The sequence below is a fragment of the Eschscholzia californica genome, unplaced genomic scaffold (genome assembly GCF_041429995.1).
Source record: "Eschscholzia californica isolate CP2 unplaced genomic scaffold, dmEscCali1.0.p SCAF_4, whole genome shotgun sequence".
NCBI lineage: Eukaryota > Viridiplantae > Streptophyta > Magnoliopsida > Ranunculales > Papaveraceae > Eschscholzia > Eschscholzia californica.
Window position 1 is genome coordinate 42,181,157 of NW_028238461.1, and position 24,184 is coordinate 42,205,340.

The 24,184-nt window shown below is 35.2% G+C and overlaps 2 protein-coding genes and 1 long non-coding RNA gene across 9 annotated transcripts; 1 reads left to right on the forward strand and 2 right to left on the reverse strand.

Moving 5' to 3' along the window:
• Positions 1-4,083: 4,083 nt before the first annotated feature.
• On the forward strand, positions 4,084-13,871 carry LOC147544811 (endoribonuclease Dicer homolog 2-like). Of its 7 annotated transcripts, none has more exons than XM_086673752.1 (23): positions 4,084-4,657; positions 5,057-5,501; positions 6,291-6,505; positions 6,586-6,877; positions 6,997-7,131; positions 7,305-7,389; positions 7,501-7,565; positions 7,717-7,857; positions 8,178-8,306; positions 8,386-8,518; positions 8,656-8,749; positions 8,867-9,059; positions 9,479-9,639; positions 9,840-10,058; positions 10,153-10,373; positions 10,554-10,822; positions 10,956-11,410; positions 11,541-11,644; positions 11,810-12,009; positions 12,106-12,315; positions 12,433-12,846; positions 12,944-13,222; positions 13,333-13,871. In XM_086673752.1, the coding sequence occupies exons 3-23, from the start codon at positions 6,426-6,428 to the stop codon at positions 13,684-13,686; spliced, it is 4,233 nt and encodes a 1,410-aa protein (XP_086529878.1). In that variant the 5' UTR covers positions 4,084-4,657; positions 5,057-5,501; positions 6,291-6,425; the 3' UTR covers positions 13,687-13,871. The 7 variants fall into 7 exon arrangements, with proteins under 7 accessions (XP_086529878.1, XP_086529879.1, XP_086529874.1 ...); XM_086673753.1 differs by having other exon boundaries at positions 4,090-4,503; XM_086673748.1 differs by having other exon boundaries at positions 4,110-4,503; positions 4,593-5,501.
• On the reverse strand, positions 5,489-6,180 carry LOC147544812 (uncharacterized). The gene is made up of 2 exons (XR_015239819.1): positions 5,865-6,180; positions 5,489-5,560 (listed from the first exon to the last, which is right to left on the reverse strand). It is a non-coding gene; the product is annotated as an uncharacterized LOC147544812 (long non-coding RNA).
• Positions 13,872-21,366: 7,495 nt separating the features above from the next.
• On the reverse strand, positions 21,367-23,838 carry LOC147544813 (cytochrome b5). Its single transcript, XM_086636960.1, has 4 exons — positions 23,643-23,838; positions 23,384-23,486; positions 22,277-22,343; positions 21,367-21,869 (listed from the first exon to the last, which is right to left on the reverse strand). Exons 2-4 carry the CDS (start codon positions 23,468-23,470, stop codon positions 21,619-21,621), a joined length of 405 nt encoding a protein of 134 aa, XP_086493086.1. The 5' UTR covers positions 23,471-23,486; positions 23,643-23,838; the 3' UTR covers positions 21,367-21,618.
• Positions 23,839-24,184: the final 346 nt, after the last annotated feature.

The window sequence follows — 24,184 nt, forward strand, 5'->3', positions numbered from 1 at the left end:
GAGTTCGATGCGGAAACATGTGATCAAGACATATTTGAGGGGCATTTTGGTCATTTTGATGACAAGGGTATTCTGGTCAATATTAGTTCTCATGTGAAAGTAGAGTCCAATACGAATCCATCGGCGAAAGCGGAAGTCAAATCGGAGTCCGGATGAATAAATTAGAGCAAGTCAAAGTTCGGGTCAACTTGGGTATACTAAAAGTCAAGAGGGACACGTGGCATGCATCCGGCAAGAAATCGAATGGATCATGGAATGCGCAGGCTACTTTCTGTTACGTCTAGAGGTACACCAAGAGATACGCCTGACCCGGACAGCCCGAACCGACTCGATGACGTCAGCTGACGTCATCATCTTCTTCCTCCTTTTATTATACCCGAGAGCTGTCTAAACGAAGAGAGAAAGGAAAGAAAAGAGAAGAAAGGAAAGAAAAGAGAGAAAGGAAAGAAAGATTAGACCGAGAAGGAAAGATAGGAAGCTGGTCGGATGGAGATTATTTTGTTTCTCTATTCGGCTGGTTTAGGTTTTCTCGATAAACCACCTCGGCTATAAGAAACAGAGAGGTAGGATGGATATGGGATCTCTCGGCTGGGACTAAAATAATCCATTTTTGTCACAGTTAGAAACAGATTAACAGAGAAAACAAGTTAAGAGAGAGAGAAGGAAACATCTCGGCCATTAAAATACTGTACAACCGAGAGCTAGAGAGAGAGAGAGAGTTGATTCTTTTCTGTTTTTGTTTCTCTTTCTTCTTCTAATCATTCTCTTTGTGAGAGAGAGAAGGTCAGATTGAAAGAGAGCTAGAGAGAGAAGGCTACTGATTTGTAGAGAGAGAGAGAGAGAGATTGAATCAATTCTAGAATTTCATTATTTTGATCTTCTTCTTCTCCTTTCTTTTACTGTTCGGTTGGAGAGAGAAAGAGAGATATTATTGTATTACAGAGAGAAAGAGAAAGGTTAGAGTGAGAAAGAAGGAGAAAACAGTAGAGAGAGAGAAAATCCAGTTGAGGAAAATAGTTTTCCCACAAGGAAGTATTTTCCGAGAAGACGAGAAAACTATTTTCCCTAAGGGTCTGTTTGGCAGAATTCTGGGAAAACAGCAGGAAAATACATCTTCTAGGGCCTGTTTGGTTGCAAATCAGAAGGAAAATTAAGTTTCTTTACTCTCCTACTTATATATTTTTAAATGTTTATCTCTTATCTCATGAGTAGCTAATTTTCCTTTAGTCTAGGGTTTTGATGAAGTTCTAACTATGTTTATTAGACAATTATTTTGATAAATTAAATGCTTCATGTATTGATTTCTTTCAAACTTTGTTCATGATTTATTCATCGATTAATATTCTTGAGTTGATTTATCATATTTAGAGTGACACCTTTAATGATTTATACTTCTTAGTTGTTAGTCGATCATTGAATCATGACTTGTCTTTCATTACCTATGCTTCTTGAAGCTTGATCCACCATGTTTAGGTTAGGTTCTTTAATGGTGGATACTTGCTAGTTGATAGATAATAGTTAGAGTTGATAAGAACTTAGTATTTTGATTCAGAAAAGATATAAAATTTAATTCGAGGTCTATGCATGATTAGAATGGATTCGAAACCCTAGGCTACCTTTCCCATCAATTAATTTACAATTTTTATTTGTCTTTGTTAATTAAATTGCAATAAAATCAACTTTAAAAAGAAAAACCAATTTCAAAGAAAACCTTATTAGTCATAGGATTTAGAATAGATTGACTTAGTCTCTGAGGAACGAACCGGTCTTACCGGAAACTACAACTTGACACCCGTGCACTTGCGGGTGTAGACCTATTTAGGAAACTTTCTAGGCCCATCAACTATCAACTTGAAGAACTTGAATCACACCCAATCTCTCAATCGAAGAAGAAACTCCCAGTCATAACTCACACCCAATCTCTCAATCGAATAAGAAGCTCCCAATCATAACCCACACCCAATCTCTCAATAAATTTCGCCAAAAAATAATCCCGGTAGTAAGGAAGAAGAAGAAGGAGCTCGATTGCTATTTAGAAACTAGCCGATCAGTACTTAGGGTTTAGTTAATTTCTGAGTTAACTACTTAAAGTTGGGTTAGGTTAAGAAGAGGGTAAAATAATATTTTCCTATCTATTAGGGTAAAATCGTATTTTCATCTCCCATCTGTTTTTGGATTGTTATATTTAACTTTTTTTTGAAAAAAGGGAGTCTAAAGTGCAACTCTGGAAAAAAAGAGTCCAAACAGCAAGTCAATTATATGAAAGGGGGTCCAAACAGCAAATCTCCCCCGGCCAAAAAACTTCTAAACCTATTAGTATTCGGGTGCTTCTAAAGGCACCATCCGAAAATTTTATTGACTTCGGTCAATAGTCATTGACCCGAATTCTCTATAAACACCGGTTTTTAATGTGGGTGACGTTCACCTTCGCTTACTTCTTCTGTCTTCTTCTTCCAAAACACTCTTAGTCATGTAATGTATTGGATTAATTTCCATGATGTGAATGACATTACGGTTTATAAAAAAAAAACCTAGGTAGACTGCATCACTCCAAACTCATCGGAAGCTGTCCTCGCACTACCGATACTACTCTGTAATTGAAGAAGCCAGTACCAATTGTGGTTTCTTTCAACAAAAAAAGTTGTGGTGGTTTCATATCTCAAAAAGTATCCTTTATTTCCTGATGATTCTTGCAACTACACCATCAAAATTTAACAGTAGTACCACCAGAGTCGGATGGTTTTCCATGGGCGAGATCATTGCCACCCCTTCACTCACATTTATTACGCTCTTTTTCAAATCCTAATTTTCATTCATCATCATTTTTAGCAGCTACTAACCATGATACTCCAACAATCTCTCTCTCCCCCAATTTCAATCTAATAATTCAGGCACGAAGAATACGCTCTTTTTCAAATCTTAATTTTCATTCATCATCATTTTTAGCAGCGAAGAAGAAGAAGAAGAAGAAGAAGAAGAAGAAGAAGAAAGCAATTGTTCAGGCACTAAAAGAAAGAATGATGAAACAGAGAAAGTAGTGAGTGGTTCTCATGTACGAAGAAACAAAAGAATGTTAAGAACAGTAAATTAAAACAGAGAATTTCCTTTCGTTGAAGAACATTAATAGAGGAAAATAAAAAAACAAAGAAGAAAAAAGATCAAGAGAGAATGTTTTTTGGAGAATGGGAATAATACCTGATGGCTAATGTTGGTGGTAATGAAGAAAGAGGGGTAGTTTTTGAAGTAGTAATGAAATCTACTTCGTCTTCTTCTTCTTCTTAAGAGAAAGAAAATAAATAAAACATAAAGCTACTTACGTAGGGAGAGGATCAGAGGAGAGAGAAATATATTTAGGAAAAAGAGATGGATGGAGGGGTTAGGGTTAACTCCACTTGACCGGTGCCTACATAGTTGAACGGTGCTAATAAAGAAAGAAGCTGTTGGGCCCGGTGCTAACAGAGATGGATGCTAACAGCCTTTTGGCCAGGTGCCTTTAGAAACATCCTTAGTATTTTATTTCCTTTTCTCTCTCTTTATTTTGTTACTAAATATTTGCTCTCTTATCTCTGTACATTTTTGGCACTCTTCTCTTCTTGTGGGCTGTGCTAAAGTCAAAATCTCTAATAATTTTCTCTCTTAATTCTACAAAAGTTCTTTTTTTTTTGTCTCATTCTTATTGGGGAGCATTACAATGACAAAATATTTTTTTTTTGTCTCTCTTCACCGAGATTTTTTGAACTAAAAAGCAAGCTCTCTCTAGTTCCTGGACGTTCGGCTTGAGGGGGGGTGTTAAATGAAATTGTATATCTTTGTATTTTATCTTTTACTTAAGGGCATTCTTGTAATCTCACAATGTAATTCCTTTTATAAATACAAACATACCCTAAAGAATAGGGTATCTTTTTTTTTTTTTTTTGAGAAATGCTGCTTGGCCCGAGTTGGAGTCCGACTCGGACCCGAATTCCGACGTGGCCCGCCAACTCGGACCAAGTCCCATTTCCGTAATGAGAAAGGCCAATTTCTTTTTTATTCAACTTCAATCCCTGTACTTCTCTATTATTTCTGTCCCCGTCCTTGCCTTTCTTCTTCAACCTGCCTGAAGAGAGAGAGAGAAAAAAAATCTACTTCTTCAGCTCGACTTTGCCAAGGAAAAATCGCATGAGTTAGAGAGAGAGAGAACGAAGTGAAGCAGACATGATTTGATATCCAGGGTTTATAATTTGAAGAGGAAAATCACTGCATTTAGGGCTTATTAAACCCTAGGGTTTGTAAGGGGTTTCTACACCAATCGATTGAAGTAATGTCAGTTGGGTTAAGTATCAAATAAAGTTGAAGCAAGTTGAGAATGATGATCTATGAGAAAGCATTTAAACCTATGTTTTGCTCTCTATGATGGGAAATCAAGTGCCATTGTCTTGAAACATTAGTTTTCTGTGGTTTGCTTGTTTGCAATTTCGGTGCAAGCTTTACCTAAGCTTACAGAGATGAGAGATCATATGAGGGGTAATTTTAGAGAGAAGGATAGTTTGAATATCACATCAGTTTATAATGTCTCATGCAATACTGATTTCCGACCTTTTTGTTTTGGCTAGCCTGCAATTCGTTGATAATGGAAATCGAAGATGAAACATGGCGAGAAAACACCAGCTCATGATATGTTTTTATGCTTAGTTTTAACATGATGTGCCAACATGAAATCCATTTTTTACCCAAGCAATTATCCAACCATAGACGATAACAATATCTTCAAACTTATGAGAAGAAAAAAAAACGGATGATTTATTGATGAACCGACTCCATAATAGTTCCATATACAAGATTCTTAAACAAGCACATTACAAAAATGAGATTCAAAAACTAACTTAAAGCATATATTTTAATAGAGTTTATACTAATACATTCGAGCTCAAAATTCCAGTTTTCCACAAAATATCGGCAGGCAACAGAAAAGCCTATCCACAAAAACCTAACATTATTATTTGACATTTGGGAGTATTGCTATATTTTGCAGGATATGGAATTTACAGTCATTGACTTCAACCCTCATTGACCACAGGTAATGCTGGAGGCAATGAGTCTGGAATTGCACTGCTACCATTGAGCACACTCACATTTCCATCGCCATCTTCGTCACCTATATATGACTTAAACCCTCATTGACTACTCTGTCTCCGAACCTTTCTGTCACTTGAAGCTCTATCTCCTTTGCTTTTAGTTGTTCGAATACCTCCTTCAACTTTATGTCTGCATTTCCTTCACTTCCAACTTAGTGAGTTGTTCGGAAGACGATCATCTCGTCTAACCTGTTTAGAGGTTAGAGATTCTGGCCTAAAATATTGTTTCAGCTCTTCCGTTATGTTTATCATGGTGTAGCTACTGTCCTTTTCATCATAGTCCAGATCAAATCCAATTCGGCGACCTCCATTCTCTATCACAGTAATTTCGACTTTTGATGTCATAATCATCAGTGTGTTTTTTAAGTCCAAAGTTCCGCATTTGCTGTCTGTTGCTCTTCTGACTTCGTCGCATTATGTTCAATGCATTCGTGGATCTCCCTTCTCTAACAACCATTTCAAAACATAAACTATAAGAATCTCTTAATCAACTATAAAAACCATAAAACTTAAGTTAGATACACAAACCAGTTCATAACAATTTGATATGCATAACACATTTATATAATCTACTAAAAGAAACCCTAAACTTTTAGAACAATTAGTGTGGATCTCAAATGATAAAAGTAGCAAAAAGAAAAATCTCCTCTTTTTGAGCAAGAAACAGAGATTAAACAGTTAGAAGAGAAAATGGTGAGTTTTTTGTGTTTTTTCTCAAACAAGTGATGAAAGGAGGAATCAGAACCTTACCTTTCGTTTTCAGTCAGCAATTCCATGAGTTTTGGTTGGATGAAGGATTACTCGGCGGTTTGGTGACGAAAACCCTAACTACCGATTAAGGTATACGTTGCCCTAAATCGAGGAACAAAGATGGAGCAGAACCTTCACTTTGTTCTTTCTCTGGAAAAGATGACAAACCCTAGATATCACTTCGTTCTCGGTTTCTCTCTCCTCTTTTGTTCTTCGTCGAGCTTCTCCCTCTCGTCAGCAATTCCATTCATCGAGCTTCTCCCTCTCGTCTAAGAATGGCAGAAAGAAGTGAAGGACGGATACTGAAATAGTATACAAAAATAAGAACCCAAGTTGAATTAAACGAAAATATGTTCCCTCCCCCGGAAATGGGACTTGGTCCGAGTTGGCAAGCCATGTCGGATTTCGGTTTACAAGTACTACTAGTACTTTTGCTTGATTGCTTCCTTCGTAAGTAAGGAATTGTTGGAATAGGGTATCTTTTTTTTGGAAGTAAAGAAAAAAACAAAAACACAGACAGACAGAAGAGAGGGAGCCCCCAAGAACAACAACAACAACAAAATGGCACCAGCAACACCTGTTGCTGCTAGAATATTAAGCCATGGTGACACCGATAATGATCCAGTAACCTTTGCTAGAAGGTTCTTTCTTTCTTCTTCTTCTTCTTAAATCTATTACAGTATTATTAAAGGATGACAATATATATATATAATGAATGCAGTTATCAGCTGGAAGCATTGGAGAAATCAATGAGAGAGAATACAATCGTCTTCTTAGAGACTGGTTCCGGAAAGACTTTAATTGCTGTCATGTTGATACGGACTTATGCTTATATGATCAGAAAACCATCTAATTTCATTTCCATCTTCTTAGTCCCAACTGTTGTTTTAGTTAATCAGCAAGCTACAGTTGTCGAAACCAACACCGACTTGAAAGTAGGCAGATACTGGGGAGATATGGGTGTCGATTTTTGGGACTCTCTCACTTGGCAAGGACAGATTGATAAATATGAGGTACTATATGTATATGTGTGTGTGTGTTTGAGATGAATTGAATAGTTTTATTCCCTGTTATTCCTAACTTTTCCGATCGAGAAATATAGTAAAACATGTTTCTTTCCTTGTTGTTGCAGTTACTTGTGATGACACCCCAAATTTTACTAGATGCTTTGAGGCATTCTTTTCTAAAGCTAGAGATGATAAAGCTATTAATATTTGATGAATGCCATCACGCAAAAGGGAGTAGCCCTTATGCTTGCATTATGAATGTAACAAGTTTTTTTTTATTATCTCTTGTCTTCTATATTTGGTAGCAATATTCTTTCTTATGCCATTTTTCTCCCTTATGGAGTTTTCAGTTATAAAGACGAGTTACTTTCAAATGCCTAACTTTTTCTCTTCTTTACGAATATGAGCTCTTATTTCTGAACTTTCCCTTCAGGAGTTCTATCATCCTCAAATGCGTGCTGGGTCCCGTCTACTTCCTAGGATTTTTGGAATGACAGCTTCACCCATAAATTCTAAAGGTAGATTCTTGTTTTCTAGTACTCAAACGCCATTCATGTTGTCTAGTAAGAAATGGTTACAATCCCATGTTGAATTATTGAATGACACTTAATGCTGTGTTTTTGGTACAGGTTTTAGCTCATCAAATCACTATGGGAAACATATACTTCAACTTGAGAGTCTTATGAATTCGAAGGTTTTTAAGCCTTAGGCATTCTGCATCTTGAAGTTCTAATCTGGCAATTTAGTTTCTTCCTTAAAGATGCTTATCTTTTGCTAGTTATTCTTGCATTTACTTCTCCTTTTTAGGCTAATTGAAACATAGTTATTACCACTTCTTGTTGAAGGTATACACTGTTGTTCACGAATCCATCCTGGCTGAGCACGTAGCATTTTCTACGGTAAAACCAAAGTTCTATAAACACGTGGAGATGCAACAGACTTTGTTTTTTAAGTTGGACCGTCAACTGAAACAGGCCAAATTTAAGGTTTGTTTCTTTTTTACTAAAAAATTGTAGTTTTTCTTTTAAAGTTTGTTTAGGTATGTGTTTATCTCTATGGCTTTCTTTTAAATATTGCATTACTTAGGAAATACAAACTCTTAGGCCCTGTTTGTTTTCGTCTTTAAGTCAAATCTGAAAATGACTCGAGGTCTGAATTTTGAGCTACATATTGGGGTAATGATATTCGAATGCCCGGAACATTTCCTAGTTTAAGATGCCATGTCCGTTTTTTTATAACAAGATATAAATTCGCATGCATTTCTATTGTTGTAAATTTAATCTCATTGGTTTCTGAGTTATTGTAGACTGAACAGTCACTGAAAGAATTACAACTTGAAGATACCAAAGAAGAATCCGCACTGAAAAGGGTTTCTAAACTGTTTGGAACGTTCATGTATTGTTTAACAGATCTTGGTATCTGGTTTGTTCTCAAGGTAACTACCAGTCTGATTGACCAACGTCTCGGTGATAATCATATTTCTCAAACATTTCAAAGTTCTTATGATATTGCAGGCTGCCGAGTCATTAACTTGCACAGAAACTCATAATCTTTTCTGGGGACATAGCAAAGATGGTGTTGTTGAGAGAATCATGAGAGGTTTCTGTCAAGATGTATTTCTGGCTTTCTCAACATATGTACCTTCTGGTACCTAGCAGCTAAAACACAATTCTTATTTTGATTGTTAATTGAATTTGCCTCTCTTTTTTTCTTTCCACAATTTGTGTACGTTCATTTTGTTTCTAGTTGTCAATTTGTATCTCAATTCTCCTATATATCTCCAGATTGGAATGTCGGTGATAGTAGTAGTGCAGATCTAGATGGTGGCTTGCTAACTGCTAAAGTTTATTGTCTCATTGAATCACTTAAAACATACAGGTTTGATGTTCCCTGAATTGGTTAAAAAAGATGGTGTTCTGTTAGATTGGTGGGTTCTGTTTATATAACTATCAATTATTGGAGCATTCATTTTTTGTTGTTGATTTTTTTCATTAGGACGACAGAGGATTTGAGATGTATTATATTTGTAGAAAGGGTAATAACAGCCATTGTTCTAAAATCCCTTTTGGGTCAAGTTTCGGATTTAAGATGCATAAATGCAACCTACATGGCTGGACAGAGCTCAGGTTTGCAATTCCAGAGTAGAAACAAACAACTAGACATTATTGAGGATTTCCGTAAAGGCAAGGTAGGTTTTATTATTACAATTTTTTTCTTTGATTTTATATTGTTTAGGCTTACTAGTTGTGAGGTAGAACTAGATAATGACATGAAGATCGAGAGGACTTTCGGAAAGTAAGAAGGCTTCGAAGAAACTAGGCAGTAAGTATTAAACTCCTTCAAGGAAAGAGTCTATCCAGAAAAACGTAATGTTTGCGGATATATATTTGAATAAATTTTGGAAAGATCAGGGAAATAAACGTCAAATGAGATGTTTGCATAATCATAAGTTAACTATAGGCATACCATTAGACATTATTGAGGATTTCCGAAAAGGCAAGGTAGGATTTATATTAAATTTTCTTTTTTAATTTTTGGAATTTATATTGTTAGGGTTACTACTTACTAGTTGAGGTAGAACTAGATAATGACCCGAAGCTGTAACAGGTGAACATTATTGTAGCAACACAAATTCTTGAGGAGGGTCTAGATGTCCAGGGTTGTAACTTGGTCATAAGATTTGATCCACCAACAACAGTTTGCAGTTTTATCCAGTCACGTGGTCGTGCGAGAAAGCAGGGATCAGATTATTTGTTGATTTTAAGGAGGTAAGCTTTCTTCAATATTTTTAAGGCCAGCATTATATGATTGATTGATATCTACAAATATTATTATATTTTTCTGAAGAAATAAGTGATTTATAAATTTTTGTGCATTTAGTCACCTCAAAAGAAAGAAATTTGCTATTGCTTACATATAACCAAGAGAAAATTCAGTCAACTGTAATGATTATCTTTCTTGTTTCTAGTGCGGATGACTCTACACTTTCAAAAGTCAATAACCATATGGCTAGTGGAGGTATCATGAGAGAGGAGTCGTTACGAAATGCATCCATTCCTTGTGCACCTCAGGAATGTGTAATGGACGATGAGTCTTTTTATCGTGTTGAAGCTACTGGGGCAGTTGTTACCTTGAATTCGAGTGTTGCTTTGATATATTTTTATTGCTCACACCTCCCTTCTGATGGGTTTGCTCTTCATCTTGTTCATTCGTTTTATGTTTCCTCTTCCCTTTCTCCATTCTTAATTTGTCTCAAAGTTCTTCACTTTATATTGTAATAGGTATTTTAGGTCGGCTCCTAGATTTGTTATTGATGAGGATATTTGCACTCTGCATCTTCCAAAGAGCTGCCCAATACAAACTGTACGTTTCCAAGGTCAAAAGAATATGCTCAAGAGATTTGTCTGCCTTGAGGCGTGCAAGAAACTTCATATCATTGGGGCTCTAACTGATAATCTATTACCAGAGGCAGTTGTGGAAGAAGTTGATGCCCAAGATATTGGTAGTTGTTTTTCTTTTTCTAATCATCATTTTTTCAGATCTTGTTTCTCTTTCGCTCTCTGTACCCTTGTTTCTCTCCATATTATGCGTTTGTTCTAACTTAGTTAGTCATGAACTAAATTAAAATTGTACAACGTTGTATCTATTATTCAATTTGGTCTCTCGTTTTGTTACTTTACAGGGGATACCCCTTGTGAGGACCAGGTGGCTAACTATTATCCAACAGAGCTCATCACCGAGCGTGAATCTGATTTTGAGGGGTTATATCAATGCTATAAAATTGTCTCAAAGCAAAACTTTGAATACAATATTCCATTGAGTGATATTGCTCTCCTAGTTAAGTGTGATCCAAAATCATATGAGGATTTGAATTTCCAATTAGAAGTTGACAGGGGCTCAGTTACTGTCAATGTGGTCTATGCTGGCACAATTTGTCTCGATGTCGAACAGGTAACTCCTCGCACTTGTAGTACCAAAGTAGAAAAGAATATTAACTTCACTACTCTTCAACTCTCCCTCCCGTTTCTCTGTCTGTCTCTCTCTCTCTCTCTCTCTCTCTGTTATAATGTATTCTTGCTATCAGGTTTTTATGGCTAGAAGTTTCTTGCTCACCCTTATGAGGATCCTCATTCATCGTGATTCAAGTGAACCGAAAAACAATGTAAATACACTCCATGGAACTAGGAATCATCCAATAGTTCACTACCTACTTCTTCCTATTAATTGTGGAGAGAAGTCTGTATCAATTGATTGGAACTGTGTTAAGTCGTCCCTCTATCCTTCTACAATGATTCGTCGGAGTGAAAGTGTTGTTAGGAATGCCAAGAACATATATTGCCCTAAAGGATGTGCTTGTCAGATCCACGCGATGGATGTTGTAACTTGCAGATGCATAATCGAGAACTCTTTAGTGATCACTCCTCACAATGGTTATATATATTGCGTTACTGGTGTCTTGAATGATCTTAACGGTAACTCTGTTATGGAGAATGATATAGGGGAGTATGCTCTCACATACAAGAAGTACTATAAATACAAGTAAGCATGCCATATTACCTATTCCACCTTTAAAAGTTTTGTGGCTTCTGTTTTTTGTAATTATTAATGACTGCCACACGTTAGATATTAAAAACTGCATGGTATGATTCAAGTTGTGGTTCAAATGTAGGCATGGTATCAACTTGCGTTATACTAGAGATTCTCTACTACGCGCGAGACATATTTTTACGGTACAAAATTGGCTACACAAGCACAATCATCAGAAGGAGAAAGGTTTAGTATATTTATCATTTAATTTTCTAACTTTTCGCTGGTATTGGTTTGAGTAACTCCGATGGTTTTTATGGTTTATTTGTACCGCTTTTATCTACAATCCTCCCTTATCCCTTTCCTATTCAAAGATGGTTTGACATCTCTAATTTAGTTTTTCTTTTCCAGATGGAAGTAATGCTTGGGTTGAATTGCCTCCTGAACTGTGTTGCATTATTATGTCTCCAATTACCGTCAGTACCTTGTATTCCTTCTCGTTGGTTCCATCAATAATGCACCGCTTTGAGTCTACACTTATTGCTCTTCACTTAAAGGCTATACAATTTGCACACTTCAATAATAAGAGTCTTACTATTCCGACTATGAAGGTACCCCATATAATATTAGTTCCAAACAAATATGTTATTGTTTTATCGTGTTTGCGAACTTCGTCGTGAAACTTCCTATATTCACTGTAATAATAGGTTTTGGAAGCAATCACGACAAAGAAATGCCAAGAGGAAATTTCGCTAGAATCATTGGAGACTCTTGGAGACTCTTTTCTCAAGTATGCTGTTAGTCAAAATTTATTCCGGATTAATAGTCATCACCACGAGGGACTTCTTACAATTAGGAAAGGTAGATTGATTTCCAACAAATACCTTTGCAGGCTTGGATGTCAGCGCCAACTTCAGGTACTGCATATCTAAGTTGATAGATTTATTTAATTATTTTTTCAAAATGCGAATTATTTTCAAAATCATGGGGATAAAATTATAGCGATCTCTGCTATTTCTTCTTTTCATCTTCAGGGCTTTATACGCAATGAATATTTCGATCCTAAAGAATGGGTTATTCCTGGTGAAAATTCGGGCTCAATTATGTTGGATGAAACATTGAATTTTGGTTCGAGAAAAGTCTATATCAAGGGAAAACGCTACATGAAGAGTAAAGTAGTTGCTGATGTTGTCGAAGCTCTAATCGGTGCATATCTCAATACCTGTGGTGAATTTGCAGCTTTAAATTTTATGGATTGGCTTGGTATGGAAGTTTCTTTTGGCAACGAGTTACCAAACGGCATACCTTTATTGATGCTGCCAGAAAAACTCGCTAATATTAGCTATCTTGAATCATTGCTGAGGTATTCATTTCGGGACCCTTCTATACTGGTTGAGGCATTGACTCATGGTTCATACCAACTTTCAGATGTTCCAAGATGTTACCAGGTTCTTATACAAATTAAGTTCTCCTCACATATTAATATGGCGTCGAACAATTCAAATAGTTAGTTTTATGATGAGTTTCTTTTTTTCTTTTTTCCAGCGGCTAGAATTTCTTGGTGACTCGATTCTGGATTATCTGATCACCATCTACATGTACAATAAATATCCAGGAATATCCCCTGGTTTACTGACAGACCTTAGATCGGCATCCGTAAACAATGATTGCTACGCACATGCAGCTGTGAATGCTGGGCTATATAAGCATATTCTTCATGCCTCCGCAAAGCTTCAGAAGGACATTGAACTGTTTGCCAACAGTTTTGAGCAAATACCTTCGAAATCTAGTTTTGGCTGGGATTCTGAAAAGGATGTACCCAAGGCAAGTAAACTGAACTTGATGAGTATACTTGATTATGTGTGAGTCTTAAACCATGACGTGTTTGATCAGAACTTGTATTATCGCCTATCGGTGTTTTGTTTCGAAACCAGGTGCTTGGAGACATAATTGAATCATTAGCAGGGGCGATTCTGGTGGACTCTAACTACAACAAGGATGCAGTTTGGGAGAGCATGAAACATCTATTGGAACCACTAGTAACACCAGAAACAGTAAAACTTCATCCAGTAAGAGAGTTGAGTGAATTATGTCAGAGAAGATCTTTCGAACTTAAAACAAGTGTGTCGTATGAGAATGGTACAACTTCTGTCACGGTAGAGGTGAAAGCAGAGGGAAGATGGTTCACTGAGACATGCACAAGTGAAAGTAAGAAGACATCGAAGAAACTAGCTCATAAAGCAGTTTTGAACTCCATGAAGGAAAGCGTCTTTTTTACAAAAAATTAATGTTTGCATATATATTTGACATAAACATGAAACAAGATGTTTGGATATAAGACAACTTAACCATAGGCATATCATTAGAGCTTGTAGTGGGAAGGCTAATTTGTTGGTGTGTTGGGCCTTGGAGTATTGTTAACTTTGTTGGACGTTGAAGTTATGTAGAAGCTCAACTATGCATCCCTTTTTTCGGTCGTACCGTGCATGCTTCAATATAGCAGAGTTGCATTATAAAACATCAGGGTAGAGCCGGTGAGGTGAGGCATGAAATCATTGGTAAGTTTGGAAAGAGAATTAACTTAAAAAGGCATGATAAGCCTAGTGAAAAAGGATTCACTGCGTTATTATTAGTACATATTTGGCATGATTACCCATTTCATAGATTTCCACTTCCATGGAGATGGAACCTTTATTTATCAAAATAAATATGCCCAAAACGTTAGGAAGATGATCTAGTTTTGCACTACTACAAAGAAATTTTAGACCATTCAACATCAAATTCCGTCCAATCGTGGCTGAGATTATTGTCTCCACAGAAAAATATTATCTTACTGGCTTCTTAGGATGACATTGGGACACGATATAGAAATAGGGTAAAGTTGAATTTATTTAGCTTTTTTTGAATATTTAATATATTTTGTCGAACTCGTGCAGGATAGAACTCAAATAAAGCACTTTCCATAGTGAGATGCAGGAGGTCCATCTAGGGTTTCAAATGGCTTATGGGCTTGCAGGGGTTTATATGGGTTTGTGGTGTTTATATGGGTGTTTAGGGATTTATGTGACTTAATTATATGGGTTTTTAGGAGTTGATATGAGCTTATAGAGTTTATATGGGCTTGAGGGGGTTTATATGGGTATATTATGGTTATATGGGATTTTAGGGGTTTATATAGACTTACGGGATTTATATGAGCTTATGTGGTTTAAATGTGTTTTTAGGGTTTATTTGAACTTATGGGATTGATATAGATTTTTAGGGGTTTTTATGGGTTTAAAAGGAATTATATGGGGTTAGGTTTTATATGCGCTTAGGGGTTTATATGGGCTAATGAGGTGTATAAAAACTTATTCGGCTTATAGGTTTTATATGGGCTTGTAGGGCTTTATATGGGTTTATAGAGTTTACATGCGTTTTTAGGGGTTCACATAAGCATATGTGGTCTATATGGATTTTTAGGAGTTCATATGGACTTATAGAGTTTATATAGTTTTTTAGGGATATAAATGGGCGTATTAGGTTTATATAGATTTATGTGATTTATATGCGCTTGTGTGTTTATATGGGTTTTTAGGAGGTTATATGGACTTATGAGATTATATGAGCTTGTAGGGGTTTATACGAGTTTATGGTGTTTATATGGATTTTTAGGGATTTAGACGTGCTTATGTGGTTTATATGGATTTTTAGGAGTTTATATGAGCTTATGGGGTTTATATGGGATTGTAAGGGTTTATATGACTATATTGGGTTTATACGATTTTTTAGGAGTTTATATAGAGCTATGAGATTTATATGGGTTTTCGTGGGTTATATTGTTTTTAGGAGTTTATATGTTGAGTTTTATATGTTTTTAGGGATTTATATGTTGAGTTTTATATGTTTTTAGGGATTTATATGGCCAAATGGGGTTTTTATGTGTGTAAGAGTTATATGACCTTATGAGATTTATATGGGGTTTTAGGAGTTTATTATATGGGTTTATAGAGTTTACATGGGGTTTTAAGAGTTTATATAGGCTAATGAGGGTTATAAAGACTCATATGGGTTTATAGGTTTTATATGGGCCTGTAGGGGTTTATATTGGCATATTTATACGGATTTTTTGGAGTTATAAAGTTTGTATGGGGTTTTAAGAGTTTTCAGAGGTTTATATGGGCTTATGGGGTTTACAAACATCTACATAGGGTTATGGGGTTTATACATGTATTTAAGAGTTTATATGGGCTTATCGGGTTTATATGGGTATGTAAGGGTTTACATGGGGTTTTAGGGGTTTTATATGGACAAATGGGTTTTTCTTTTATGTTTATAAGGATTTATATGGCCTTATGATGTTTATATGGGCATTATGGGTTTATATGGTTTTTAAGAGGTTATACGGGCTTACTGAAATTGTATGGGATTATGAAATTTATATGGGCTTATGTAGTTTATATGGGCTTATATGAATCATATGAGTTTTTAGGGACTTATATGGGCTAATGAGGTTTATGGGTTTACACAGTTTTTTATTGGCTTATAGTGTTTATATGGGCTTGTAATCGGATTTATAGAGTTTTTATGGATTTTTAGGAGTTTATATGGGCTAATGGGGTTTATAAAGACTTATATGGGCTTATAGGTTTATATGGGCTTGTAGGGGTTTGTATGGGTTTATAAATCTTTAGGAGTTTATATAGGTTTGTAGGAGTTTATATGGGCTTATGTGGTTTGTATAAGTTTTTAGGAGTTTATCTGGGCTTATATGGTTTAGATAGGTTTTTAAGAGTTAATCTGGGCTTACTTAGTTTAAATGGCTTTTGAGGGATTTATATGGGCTAATGGGATTTATGCGGGTTTATAAGGATTTATATGACCTTATAGGGTTTATATTGGTTTATAGTATTTATATGGGGGCTTTCATGGTTTATATGGATTTATAGGTTTTACATGGACTTATGGGGTTTATACGAAGTTGTGGGGGTTTACACGGGTATATTAGGGTTATATGGATTTATAAAGATTTATATGGCCTTATAGGGTTTATACTGAGTTATATGTGATTTTAGAAGTTTATTTGGGCTTGTGGGATTTATATGGGCATTTAGGTGTTTATATGGACAAATTGGATTTCTATGGGTTTACAAGGATTTATATGGCCTTATAGGATTTATATGACCTTCTAGAGTTTAGGGTTTAAGGTTTATGGTATTTATATATGCTTTTAGTGATTTAAATGACTTATGTGGTTTATATAGAAATTTGGGAGTTTATATGAGCTTATAGGGTTTATATGGGCTTGAAGGGCTTTATACAGGTATATTGGGGATATATCGGGTTTTAAGGGTTTATATGGACTTAGAGGGTTATATGGACAAATGTGATTTTTATGAGCTTATAAGGATTCATATGGCTTATAGGGTTTATATGACCTTGTAGGGGTTAATATGGGTTTTTAGTGGTTGTATAGGCTTATGAAATTTGTATGGGCTTATGTGGTTTATATGAGTTTTTAAGAGTTTATACGGACTTATTGGGTTTAAAACGATTTTTAGGGGTTTATATGGGCTAATGAGATTTATGGGCTTATAAGGATTTATATGTGCTTATGTGGTTTATATGGACTTTAAGTAGTTTATACGAGCTTATGGGTTTTATATGGGTCTGTAGGGGTTTATATGGGTATATTGGTTTTAGGGGTTTATATAGGTTTATATAGGCTTATGGAAATTATGTATTTTTAGGAGTTTATATGAAATTGTGGGGTTTATATGGATCATTACGAGTTTATATGAACTACTTATAAACATTTATATGGACTTATGGGTTTTATATGGGCTTGTTGGGGTTTATTTTGGTTTATAGAGTTTGTATGGAGTTATATAGACTTACGTGGTTTATATAGGCTAATGAGATTTATAAAGATTTATGTGGGCTTATGAGGTATATATGGGTTCTTAGGGGTTTAAATGGATATACTAGTTTTTATAGTTATGTGGTTCATATAGTTTTAGGAGTTTATATGGGTTTGTAGGAGTTTATATAAGCTTACGGAATTTATATGGATTTGTATGAGTTTATGGTGTTTATATAGGTTTTTAAGGGTTCTTATGGCTTATGTGGTTTATATGGATTTTAAGGAATTTATATGAACTTGATGGGGTTTACATGGGCTAATGTGGGTATGTGTTTTCAGGAGTTTATATGGAGTTATGGGATTATATGGGTTTTTAGGAGTTTATAAGGACTAATGGGTTTATAAACTTCAGAAATCCCTGGAGGTCTCAGGTTCGAATCCCAGAGAAGGTGGAATCTTTGGTTATTTGATTTGGGATTATTAGGGTGTAAATAATGTAGTTGGGCATTAAGCCATTGTCATGTTAGGCTATAGACCCGGTCTTGTTTCAATTTGAGTGGGCAGTTATTGAGCGTATCACATCTTTGATGTATCAAGCCAAATGTAACGACATACGAAGATCGTAGTCGACTTCAAAAAAAAAAAAGATTTATATGCACTTTTGGGTTTTATATAGGCTTGTTAGAGTTTATATTGGTTTATAGAGTTTATATGGGCTTACATAGTTCATATAGGCTAATGGGATTTATATGGGTTTATAAGGATTTATATGGGCTTATGAGGTTTATATGGGGTTTTAGGAGTTTATTATATGGGTTCATATAGTTTACCGGCGTTTTTAAAGGTTTATATGGGCTAATAAGGTTTATAAAGACTCATATGGGCTTATAAGTTTTTTATGAGCTTGTAGGGGTTTATAGAGTTTATATGCGTTTTTAAGGGTTTATTGACATATATTTTCTATACGGATTTTTTGGAGTTATAGAGTTTGTATGGGGTTTTAAGAGTTTTTACTGGTTTATATGGGCTAATGAGGTTTATAAAAATTTACATAGGGTTATGGGGTTTATGTAGGTTTTAAGAGTTTATACGGGCTTATGGGGTTTATAAATGTTTATAAACCCCATTAGTCATTATAAAATAATTTTTATAATGACAAAATATTTAGCTTTGTGACTCATTTTAACTATAAGATAAAGTTTTTTCAAAGTTTGACTTTGATTTAGACAGTTCTTTTAAGCGTGTGACTCATCGTCAAAAATCCTTTGTACATTTAGCATTTCCCAATTTTATGATGGTATGCTTTATACTTTTTTTTTCTAATTTTTGTAATTTAATATATTAGATGTTCTCGTTTTAAAAAGAATGAATTTCTATGTTATTGTTGAAGAATAAGTATTAATTTATTATATTAGATGTCATCAATTGAACAAGATATGACGGAAGAATTGAATTACGAACGCATAAGAATTAGATTATGAACACATATGATGGAAGAATTTATTATAGTAGTAATTTTGCACCTCAAAAGTGAAGAAGAATGTTTAGAAACATATTTAGCTCATCTCTATATAACTATATGTAAATTGAATCTTCTTGTATATTATATAGCTCAGGTTTATGATTCTTAGTTACCCTTTTCATTCTGATATATCTGCTATTTTTTTTAATAAGTGTAGAAAAGGCCCCAAAATTATCTTCGCTTTAGGCCTCCCAACTATTTGGACTGGCCCTGCCCTGGTGCCCACACGACAAATACTATGGTGACAGTGACACTCTCGTTTACATATGGGCACCAAAACAAACCTAAGTGACCGTGGTAAAGGATGCTAGGGCGTTTTCCCTCACTTTTTATTTTTTCGGTTGCATCTATTTTTTTCGTAAACTGATCAGCCAATGCGCGTACATCAGGTTACGTAAATTCCAAAGGGTCCCTTGTTATTAAGATATGACACTGCACAAAATATGGTTGTATTGTGGGCGTCTATACACTTTATAAGTGACTTATGAGAAGGGATCTGCAGGTACGGATGGGTTCTTAATGATGGAGTTTATTTCCTAGGTTAGGTCCTTTTTAGCTTGGATTTTATTTCCTAGGTAAAAAAGTGGTCGTTGTATGGGATCTCAAACTGCCATCTTCACATCATTAGCACAACAACCTAACAAACTGAGCTATTACAGGTCTTAACGATATTGTAATAGTGAGTTTCAATTACATATTATTCTTGTTTTGGAATTGTAAAGTGGTAGTTTAGAAAGTTGTGTTTAGTTACTAAACAATTTTAATTTTGAATAATTCTTTTTTATGTGTTCATTAGTAACCGGTGACCGACCGACCGATACCCGGTTTGCCCGACTATCAAAACGGTCACGGACGGGCACTTTGTTAGAGAAAAATCTGAAATGCCCGCCCGTTTTGTCCGGATGTCCGTATGGACACTTAAGACTTATGCCCGTTCCGCCCGGACTGGTTGACTTAGTGTCCGTTCCCGCCCGTCCGAACCGATTCCCACCCCTATAAGGGTTAGTTTCTGGTGAAGGTGGCGGTCTGGTTCTTGTGGTGGTGGGTTTTTTTACTTGTAATGATGGTGGTGATCTTGAGTGGTGTTTGGTGGTGGTAATCGTGGTCTGGGTGGTGGTGGTCTGAGTGGTGTTTGTTTTGGTGGTGGTGATTGTGGACTGGTGGTGGTGATCGTGGATTGGTGGTGGCGGTAGTCGTGGTGGCGGTGGTGGTCGGGAAGGTGGTCTGGTGGTGCTGGTGGTCGGGAAGGTGGTTGGGTGGTGGCGGTGGTGTTGCTTCATAAAAAAAATTGACTGGAAATATTTTTAATTCATGGGGGTATAATTGGTATTTTACACATTTCAGCCCAGGACCTTTGTTTTCAGACTTGTTTTGAAGTCTAAAAAATGTGACATATTTTTCAGTCAATTCAGACAATATTTCAGATTTTCTTAAATAAGAAAAACAAACATCTGAAATCTGAATTTATACTAATTCAGATTTCAGATCTGAAAATTTTGAAAAAACAAACAACACCTACGTCAACTTATGGTTGATAGAGCAACGGAGGCAGCCGAAGTGTGAGGAGAACATCCAATGGAGTTGCTTTACTATGTTCATGAAGATGGCATGACTTTTTGGATGAAGTCGTGAGTTCTTTGTAAAATGGACCTAGCAGTGTTAAGGTGTAGTGGTAAGGGTAGTTTTGTGATTAAAATTATTTAAATGACCTATTTTGTACTTGTTTTAGTGGCCCCTTATGTTTAGGTGGAAGCAGCTGGAATGTTTGCATCTTGGTTGATCATTCAAAATCAACGATCACAAGCTCGAGCTCATACCTCACCGTATGAGTTCGAGCTCATTCAATCATTCAAGCAATCCTCTAAAGTATTTCTAACTGATCAAGTAGGAAAGGAACTTTTTAGGGATCCAATTTTCACACTTGACAAGTAGGATTTGACATTTTCATCCTTACCTCCTATTTTATTTTCTCAATATCTTAGTAAAGCTTTCCTTTTTCATTGAAAAAGTTTTTTTATTTCTTTGGCACAGTAAAACTTCAAAGCCATTTAGTATTTTTAAAATTTTCTATTTGAAATTCTCTTTAAAGCAAAATTCAATTTTGAATTTCTTAAATGATGTGACAATAGTTGATCTTGGAGATCTTAAGAGGACATCATATCCAACTCAACATTTTCAGTAATGGACCAAAGAACACTCATTCCTAAATCTTCAAAATTAACACAAAGTAAATAACATAACTTTAGATATTTCCACATTGGAGGCAGAGAGTTTAGACAATCTCTATTTTGTCGTATAGGATTGAACGAATTAGAGATAACACTAAAATTTGGCACATACTGACATTATTATTATTATTATTCTTTTTTGTTTTGCAATTAGAGATGAGTCCTTATTGCGTCGGAGAATACAAATTGGACTTGAGACAGAAGTCCAATTCCAAGGAACCATCGCCTGCTAAAAGGATGTCATTTCAACCTAGATGGGGCTTGGAGAAACATTTTTAAGGTTTCAGATAAGGGCAAGAGAAAGAGTAATGACATAAAAAAAATTCGAAGAACAAAAAACCTAACAGTTTCAAAAATACGAAATATATCGGGGACAGGTGCAAATGGAAGATTTGATAATTCAGAGTTCATTCCACAAACAAGAAGTAAAATCAAGTACCATGAATATGTCAATTCCCCTGTCTAATGAGAGATGAAAATGGAAGATTTGATAATTCAGAGTTCTACAAGACCAAGAAGATTTAAACCCAACATAACATCTTTAACCTAATAAAATACTTGATCTACTAATGCAGAGAGATATGCATAAAACCTGAAGACTAGAGAAACTGATTCGCAATTGCAGCAGCTAATCTTTCTTGGTGTAATGTCGAACGACGAACGCCAACCCCAAGATTAAGAGTGGTACCAGGAACTGCAGAATCTTGATCACGAAATCGGGAGTCTTATCAGGATTGTATGATGCCTGCTGAGGTGGAACATAAGTACGCTTCAGTGGAATAGTTGAAGCATCAATCTCGCCTACGTAGTATTTCTCCATCATGTCTCTAGCAGAATCACTGTGACCCACGTCTTCAAAATCATTTGTAGCATCTTTTCCTGCAAGATTTCAGCCAAGACTTCAAAACCCAGTTCCTCTTATTAGGGAAGGGGGTATTTGAAAGGGGTTTCACTCATAGCTCACCCATACCGGATTAGTTAACAAAATATTTCTAGACCATCAAAAACCCACATTTGGTGAGGATCTGCTAGTTTATATAAGAATAATGACAATTGTGATTTTTCATGCGAATGGAATTACTGGTTCTTTTCTTGAAGTGGGTTTAAGATGCTTGTAACAACCTAATAATCAAAAACATTTCTTTAACCTCTTACGAGTTAAGGAGATATATTTTCCATACACGTCTTGTCTAAGGTTGGAAAAAACGGTTAGATTGGGATAAATGTGAATCGCCACAAAATAATTACGAGTGGGGGTCGCGAGAAGGAAGAATCAGAAATTTTACCAGTAGCAGATAGGAGAACCTCATCTCCTCCAGGATGATCATCCATGAATGGGGTTACATCATAAACCTGATCAAGTAATTCAACAAATCCAATTAGTGATTCTTTTCATAGAATATATAAAATGAAGCTATGGTGGTATAAGGGTTTATCAAAATTCAAACACTGATTATGCTGTGGTCACTATTCAACATTCTCACTTTAGAAACAGATAGTTCGAAAAGAATGAGAGAACTTCATTTTTTTTTCTTACTTAACATGCTTTAGAAGATGAAACTTATTACAATAAATAAGAGTCACTAGTCAGAGTAGATGAAGATGAAACTTATCATAACCCAACTTCATAAGAATTGTACCAAAAAACCATGGTCATGCAGCCTCTTTGTGGTAGACCTTCGATCCCCCCAAATCCAGAACAATACTCATACCTTGAAGTATATCGAACAACAAAAAGGTGGGACTCGTAACTAATAAGTGACTATCTAGCATAAGAGTGCTTTTTTTTTTCTTCGATGAAGTCATTAGACACTATTTTGATCATTACTCAAATAATTCATCTTTCATTCTTCATATCTTCAACCTTGAATTCGCAAACCATGTCAGTATGTCGCTTACTTTTCTAAAAAAAACGCAAAGGATTCTAAATCTAGGGTTTCTCAAAAATCAAAATATCCATAGACATCTTGTCATCATCCTTCAATTTGTTTTCATGTAAGCCTATGATCATGATTCATAATTCTGAACTCAAAGTTAAGTACTCATTCTTTGGATCCCAATTTCTAATGCTCAAATATAATCAGATATCCTACATCGCCAAAAAATCAAAATTGATGAAACCTAAATTTTTAACTCATGCAGCTAGCTAATCATGATCTTGTATTCGAATCTAACCAAGTTTCTACTTCTTAGATCTAGGTTTCATCAATTTTTTAAGTCACATTTATGTATTTTTTAACCTAAACACATAAATTTGATATAAACTCAATTACACAACTGATAATAATAAATCCAACAAAATCAATCAGATACTCATGCTTAGATCAATAAATAAAGTAAAACCCAGAAAAGAAACCCTAAAACTCAGATTAGGGCAAAATAAAGAAAATTACCTTGCCAGAGATTATAAGCCAACAATCTTTGGTTTTGTTGTGTTTTGAAACCTCCTCGAAAGTGTGGGTTTTGGGATCGGAAGCCATTCTTCTCTGTCAAAGGCTATTCAAATGAACAAATGATTAAAGATACCCAAGATTCAGTATAAATCGATCTACTAAGATCTAAAAGAAGAAATAAAAGATACCCAAGATTCAGAATTTCTTGAATCAAAAAAATTTAACAGTTAAAGAGAGATGGGGGGAGTTTGATTATTACGAGTGTTTTCTTCTCTCTCTCCTCGATCGAGCAAAATGGATTCAACTTTTGGTTCAATTGACTCCATTTCTAACTTTTTATATGCAGTGATCTTGTTGTGGTTGTTGTCGTCATGATTTTTGACCTGGGAAATCTATAAATTTACCAATGTATCCTCTCACAGTCAGGCTGACATTTCGAATTTTATGGGTTTGTTGTGTATCCCCTCACAGAATTGTTATTGTATCAAATTTAGTTTTTTTTTTTTTTTTTTTTTTGTTAAAGAATATAAAATTTTAGTTTTTTTTAGTAGAGATTTCAACAAAAAAAAAAAAAAAAAAAAAGTTGAGTGAATAGAGTTTCCTTGTAGAAAATTTTGTTGGAAGGTCTAAAATATTAGTTTTAATGACACAATAAGTTCATTATCAATACAAGATAGGTTAAGAATATTTAAATTTTGAAATGTACCAAACAAATCATTTCTGCTTACACTATTTTTTGAGATTCACCAAATAAATCATTTTGCAAGACATTGTTATCTTATTGTATTACACAAAAAGTAA

Bases quoted from the DNA above. Each gene is read 5' to 3' on its own strand.
- LOC147544813 (XM_086636960.1), bottom strand. From the start codon at position 23,470: ATGGCTTCCGATCCCAAAACCCACACTTTCGAGGAGGTTTCAAAACAC. The intron at 22,344-23,383 runs GTAATTTTCTTT...TTACTTGATCAG, and splicing joins GGCTTATAATCTCTGGCAAG to GTTTATGATGTAACCCCATT. The intron at 21,870-22,276 runs GTAAAATTTCTG...GAAATCTTGCAG, and splicing joins GGTTCTCCTATCTGCTACTG to GAAAAGATGCTACAAATGAT.
- LOC147544811 (XM_086673752.1), top strand. From the start codon at position 6,426: ATGGCACCAGCAACACCTGTTGCTGCTAGAATATTAAGCCATGGTGAC. The intron at 6,506-6,585 runs GTTCTTTCTTTC...TAATGAATGCAG, and splicing joins CCAGTAACCTTTGCTAGAAG to TTATCAGCTGGAAGCATTGG. The intron at 10,059-10,152 runs GTTTGCTCTTCA...ATATTGTAATAG, and splicing joins TCACACCTCCCTTCTGATGG to GTATTTTAGGTCGGCTCCTA.